The 6,904-nt window shown below is 47.1% G+C and overlaps 1 protein-coding gene across 1 annotated transcript; it reads left to right on the forward strand.

Moving 5' to 3' along the window:
- Positions 1 to 1,792: 1,792 nt before the first annotated feature.
- On the forward strand, positions 1,793 to 5,433 carry SOWAHA (sosondowah ankyrin repeat domain family member A). The gene has a single exon (XM_011362294.2). It carries the CDS (start codon positions 2,202 to 2,204, stop codon positions 3,906 to 3,908), a length of 1,707 nt encoding a protein of 568 aa, XP_011360596.1. The 5' UTR covers positions 1,793 to 2,201; the 3' UTR covers positions 3,909 to 5,433.
- Positions 5,434 to 6,904: the final 1,471 nt, after the last annotated feature.

Below are 6,904 nucleotides of genomic sequence, written 5' to 3' on the forward strand. Positions count from 1 at the left end.
AACTACATAGCAATAAAACAATATTAATACATGGGAAAAGGGGGAAAGGCAGTTCACAAAAGAACAAATCCAAATAGACAATAAATAAAAGAGAAAATGCTTAACTTCATTAGTAATAAAATAAATGGAAATTAAAGTAAAATACAATTTTTCGCCTTTCAAACTGGCAAATTAAAAAATACTACTCAACACCACTGATGAAAGACAAGGTAATTTTTCTGGAAAACAATTTAGCAGTAAGTTTCAAGAGTTTAAAAAATAATTAATTCCCTTTGACCCAGTCATTCTACTTGTAGGATTCTATTCAAAGGAATTAATTTAAAAATGCACACAATTTTATATGTAAGCAGCAGCATTCATAAGAATTAAAAACTAGAACTATTATAGATTATTGACTATAAGAAAACAAAGTGTGATGCTACGTTTATGTGATGCTATTATTAAAATCATGTATTTTTAAGGAATAGTTATTGTCTTTGGAGGAAATGCTCACGATATAATATAGAGAAAAAAGATTATATCATATGCATTCTGGAAATGGCTGACGACAGAAATGGCCTCTGAGTAATGGAATTGGGAAAGGAGGGTCTTTCACATCTACTGTTCTCTTTTTCTTTTCAACTAGTAATAATAATAGTAGTGTCTATACTACTAATAATAATTTGAATGTTTACTATGGGCCAAGCATTGTTCTAAGTGTTTTGTGCTTATGTTCTCAATTAATCCTCACAACAGCCTGTGAGGTAAAGTACTATTATTTTCATCCCCCCTGAGACACAGAGAGGTCAAGCAAGTAGCCCAAGGTAGGGAGGGCTAGGATTCAAGTGTCGAATATTGACTCCAGAGTCTTGCTCTCTCCTATTATAGTAATATGGCATGCTGCTTCTGGTTACATATTTGTAGTATTGTGTTTATAAATTAAGAAATTGATTCCACCTTTGCCCTGGCAGTTCTTTCTCCCACCTAGCTACTTAACTCCCAGATCACCTCAAGTCCTTGCTTAATTGTGACCTTCACAATGAATCTTACCCTGAATATGAGGTTCAAAATTGCAACCTGCCCCTCCTCTGTTTTACTCTGCTTTATTGTTTCCATAGCATTTATCTAGCGTATTATACAATTTTCAGATTCACCATATTATTTCTGCCCTCCCCTCCACACACACTATGTGGACACCACTAGGTCAGGGGTTTTTAATCAGTCTTGCTAACTGATGTATTATACAGCCTGAAAAGATACTGGCACAAACCATGTGCTCAACAAATATTTGTGAACTTAATGAAGTTTATAAAACATAGCATGATTCCACTTTTGTGTTATTTTAAAGCGTGAACATGCATACACATGTAGAAGAAAAATATTTCAAAATGCTAATGGTGGTTTCAAGTGATATTTTTTCTTCTTCATGTTTTCCTGTGGTTTTATTCTCAAAATCTGATGTGAAAATATATTATTTTATAATGAGAAAATTGCTTTTTAAAACATCTCTTCTTAACCTAGGGTAACATACATTGCCACACACAGCGAATTGTCTTTGCTGAGAAATACATGAAGCCAGCATAAAAGGCAATCGACTATTGGAGAGGTATCGATGGTCTTTAAAGAAGTGATTGCATTTAAGTAATCGCCCAGTATTTTGTGGTGGTTAAATATTTCTGAAAGAAATAAATATCCCAGCCTCGCCGGCATCCCCAGGGAACACACCCACTAAGCAACCAGAGCCAAGCTGAAGCGTAGCACTGCGCCTTTAATTCCCGGGCTGGGGTGGGTGGGGGGTGGTGATGGTGGAGAATTTCCGCTCCCCCACGGCCCCGGTGGCAGCTGTCACCTGTAAAGCAAGCACCAAACGGGGGGGATGGAGCCCGGCACCCATTGGACAGAATATAAAGGCAGAAACCTACCCCGAAGACCGGGGGCCCGGCGCGGCTGCGGCGCTGGGAGCGCGCCGCGGCCCCCAGCGCCTTTCTCCCGGAAACACCCCGGCCCTGCGGCGCGGGCGTGACCGAGGTCCAGCTTTGGGGACACGCCCGTCTGGCCTCGGTGGGAAGTATCAGGTGAGCCTGGCCGAGGCGAACGTGGCTCCCAGAACCCCGCTCCGGCGCGTCCCAGCGGGCGCCGCGAGGTCCACCTGCCTCAGCAGCCGGGAGCCGCGGGCCGGTGGGAGGGGACGGCCCGGCTCCCCTGCGGGGTGAGGACCGACCATGGCGCTCGCCGCGGCCGCGGCCGCTGCGGCCGCTGGGGTGAGCCAGGCGGCGGTGCTAGGCTTCCTGCAGGAGAACGGCGGAAAGGTGCGCAACTCCGAGCTGCTGAGCCGCTTCAAACCGCTACTGGATGCAGGCGACCCGCGCGGCCGCGCCGCCCGCAGGGACCGCTTCAAGCAGTTCGTCAACGACGTGGCCGTGGTGAAGGAGCTCGACGGCGTCAAGTTCGTAGTGCTGAGGAAGAAGCCGCGGCCCCGGCAGGCACCAGAGCCCCTGCCCTCCTGCGTCCCCAGCACCCCAGGGGCACTGGCCTTGCCATCCAAGATGACTTCCTCCTCACACGAGGAAACTGCTCCCATGGGGACTCCATCCTTGGTCTCGGCGCAGCAGTCGGTAGAAGCACCCGAGGACCCGGCCCCGCCATCAGAGCCACAGAACACCCCGGGGGCTCCGGCCTCTGAGCCCACTCAACCGACGGCGGAGCCGTTGTTAGGCACGGCCCAGCAGTTAGGGGGGCCCTCCAACCCCCGGCTTCTAGCCTGTGAGCCTGCCCAGCCCTCCGAGGTTCTCTTTGCAGACGTGGCCCCACCGTCTAGGGCACCGTCGGAGACGCCAGACCCGGAATCCCGACCTGGGGCGACGACGGGGCCGCCACCAACCCCTAGGCACGCGCCTCCTCAGAAGCCCTGCATGCTGCCGGTGCGCTGCGTCCCAGGCCCCGCGGCGCTCCGGATCCGGGCGGAGGAGCAGGGCCTGCGCCGGCAGCTGTCAGAGGAGCCGAGTCCGCGGAGCTCCCCGCTGCTGCTGCGGCGGCTCTCTGTAGAGGAATCAGGCCTGGGCCTCGGCCTCGGCCTCGGCCTCGGCCTGGGCGCGGGCCGCTCCCCGCACCTGAGGCGCCTGTCGCGCGCGGGCCCGCGCCTGCTGAGCCCCGACACCGAGGAGGTGCCCGCCGCGCCGCCGCCGTCCGCCGTGCCCCTGGAGCCGGCCGAGCACGAGTGGCTAGTGCGGGTGGCTGGTGGCCGCTGGACCCACCAACTGCACGGGCTACTGCTGCGCGACCGAGGCCTGGCGGCCAAGCGCGACTTCATGTCCGGCTTCACGGCCCTGCATTGGGCCGCCAAGAGCGGCGACCGCGAGATGGCGCTGCAGCTAATAGAAGTCGCGCGGCGTGGGGGCGCACCAGTCGACGTGAATGCGCGCTCACATGGCGGCTACACGCCGCTGCACCTGGCCGCTCTGCACGGCCATGAGGATGCAGCAGTGCTGCTGGTGGGCCTGGGCGCACAGGTGCACATGCGTGACCACAGCGGTCGGCGCGCCTACCAGTACCTGCCGCCGGGCGCCTCGTATGCGCTGCGCCGTCTACTCGGCGATCCTGGCTTGCATGGTTCTACCGAACCTGATGCGACTGGTGGTGGTGGTAGTGGCAGTCTTGCCGGCCGTCGCCCAGTGCAGGTGGCCGCCACTATCCTCAGTTCCACCACCAGCGCGTTTCTGGGCGTCCTGGCCGACGATCTGATGCTCCAGGACCTGGCACGAGGCTTGAGGAAGTCAGGCTCCTTCAGCAAGTTCTTGAGTGCTTCGCCCATAGCTCCTCGTAAAAAGACAAAGACCCGCAGTGGCCTGCCGGCCTTTTCAGAAATCTCTCGTCGTCCCACCTCGGGGCCCTTGGCTGGTCTAATGCCCAGCCTGCCCCCTGCAACTTGACAGTCCCTGAGGCTACCGGGCCAGCCCCTCACAGTCTAAGCCTGCCCAAGACGGCGACCCAACATCTTCAGCTCCATCTGGTTTCCAGCTTTGTCCATCGCAGCCTGTTTTACCCAGGTAGGCCTACGCCTCCAGCTTCTGTCTGAAACTTGACCTGTCTCCAGAGTTTGGATTCAAGATCTCACTGAGAGCCTCCTATGAAGAACTCCAGAAGCCAGGTTGAACTTTGGAGAAGACTTGAAATTTAGAATCAAAGGTTAAGGGGCGGCAGCTGGTCTGGTCCCTGAATGAGTTAACCCAATGCCTCTGCATCTATACACTCCCAAGCCAGAACTAATTGCAAGGGTCTCTTTAAATGTTCTGCGATGTTGGATGGTTGTCAGCTTTAAGATACCAGTGATTTTGTAATTGGATGCTTTTATCCTGTTTTTAAAATTGAAATGAGGTAAAAACAACTTTCATAATAACCTTTTGAAATTATATTTTTCCATTTTTAGACAAAATGCTCAGACATTTTCAATCTTTTGCTAAATATTTTGGAATTATATTTAAAAAAAAAATAGATGATCAAGATCTAAAGGAAATTAGTCCCAACCAACAAAACCCTTAAATGTCTATCTACCTCATTTTTGGCAATCAAGATTCTAGAGTCTTGGACACAGAATATGACCATTGTGAATGTAATTAATTTCAGTCATACTGTGAATGCTATATTAGGAAACGAGTGCATCTTGGGAGTAAAGGTGATTTAAGAATGAGAGAAAGAGACATTTGGACAAATATTTTAAATTTGTGGTTGTCTTTATAGTAAAATGTAAACATGTATCTTTGGCACTGGTGGGTAGCTATTTTGACTTGGCATGAATATTTAATTTGTTTAAGTATGATTTATTTGTGAATTACACCATCGTGCCATGTTTCTGAATCTGTGGTTTTCGAATCTGGCTGAGCCTTTCAGTGCAATAGGTGAATATTCAAAGTTGGGTCATAGTTCCAAAAAAAAAAGAAAAGGTCATAGCATTACACCACAAAAATAACTGATTAAATAGTAATTAGTACAATTAAGAACCAATTATTTTATATGAAAGTTCTGTACAAACAAAGTACATGATATCCATTTTTAAAAGCCATCTGAAAGCAACTTACTCCAATATAGCAAATGCAGAGTCTCTTTACTTGGTGACCTTAGAGGAGTGACCTAATATCTCTGGATCTTTGCTCCTATCTGTAATTGAGGTTTGTAGGTATTGCTAAGATTTCTCACGTTCAACATAGTGTAATTATAATGGCTCTTTCTGTTTTAAAGATGTGGAATCTATTTGCTCAAACAACCTTTTTTTATATCATGTGGTGGTAATGCTCTGCTTTTGCAAATTGTTTGCATGTCATGAGTTATATCAAACAGCACAGAGCAGTGGGGCTCCCCTCCCATATATATATCAGTGAAGACTCAGATTATTTAAGGCAGTCCTTAATGGAATGTTTTGATTTAATCAATGAAATAAAGTCTCCCATTTTGTTCCTATTTGTGTGATGGTGTCCTTCCCTTAAACCTACAGCTCTTACTACTATATTTTTCTTTTCATCTCTTTTTTTCTACTTAATTTCTTATTTTCTCCTCATCCTTCTTCTGCCACTATCATGCATTCTATTACTGAAAGAGTTTGGATTGCTCTGCAAAGTAAAAGGAGTTAACCACACATGGATACGGTACACAAAAACCATAGCTAAATGTAAGCCCCGATCTGACCCTTTCCACCTTCCTTGCCTGGAACTCTAGCTAAGCTCATAAATTATTTTTAAATGCAAATTAAATCTTCTGCCTCTGCAGGAAAATTGTGGGAGGCAATAATTATAGGATTCTAAGTAGCTGAAGGTCTAGAAGACAGAATAAAAAATTAGAGATTTTCTCTGGTAAAAGAGAGGCTTGACTAAGGGTAACAAATCTCAGAAACACAGGTGACATTTGTTACCTATGACCTACCTTGAGAAAGATCGAAACCTAAAGCAACAAGGTAGTAATGGCAATAACTAATGTTCATTGCACACTCAGAGGAGAGTTACTTGAACTGCCAGAAGAATCTTTGTGTTTCAAAAGGGTGTGTGTAAGCCTTCCAAGTGAGGTAAAACATTTGGCAAGAGTTTAGGGTCAATAAGCCTAAAATTCAGATGTTAGGAACCACTGCTTTTTCCTTGCAGGCCAACTTACAGAAACTGTAAGGGAGGAAATTATGATTTGATGTGCATGTGAACAGTTTTCAAGAACCATATATCACTGAGCAGGAGGTATGCCTGTGGAAGGGTTTTTCCAACAACTGACACAAAAAAATAATTGTTTATAAGTTAAGGCAGTATAGGTGGTTAAAATTGTCACAGGGAAGAGAATCACTCCTTTTAATGGGAGAGAAGTTAATTGCTGATGTAGATAGAAATGTGTGAGTCATATTAAGAACGAGCTTTTAAATAAAGTTTTACGTAACCTTTAAAGGAGGTTGGAGGTTGTTCTTGAGCATATCTCATGGAGACTAGGGTGTGAGTAATGCATATATGACCTGTGTTTATTAAGTGCCAGACATGGTTCTAAACTCTTTGCAGGTATTAACCACACCTTGTACGATATATACTGTTAGTATCTTGATTTTAAAGTGAGGAAACTGAAGCCGAGAGAAGTGGTGAGTAACTTGCCTCACAGCTAGTAAGCATCAGAGTCTGGTGGCATCCTGTGCTCTTCCCACTACAATGTCCTGTTGCAGAAAAGCAAGATGGTCTCAATCAACCCTTTACTCATTTAGTGACCTTAGGCAAATCACCTAATTCTCCAAGCTCCGCCTCTCTTTTCCATGGGACATAAACTGGCAGTACCTATTCTCCAGGCTGTGGGGAGCAGAGTATATGGAACGAGTAGGTAGAGCTCTTTGTGAACTGCGATATCAGCCTGAAATATTACCAGGGGTTCCCACTGGTCCCGTAGGGGTATCTGGCTGCATTCCAAAACC

Source organism: Pteropus vampyrus, unplaced genomic scaffold (genome assembly GCF_000151845.1).
Source record: "Pteropus vampyrus isolate Shadow unplaced genomic scaffold, Pvam_2.0 Scaffold74, whole genome shotgun sequence".
NCBI classification, from domain to species: Eukaryota; Metazoa; Chordata; class Mammalia; order Chiroptera; family Pteropodidae; genus Pteropus; species Pteropus vampyrus.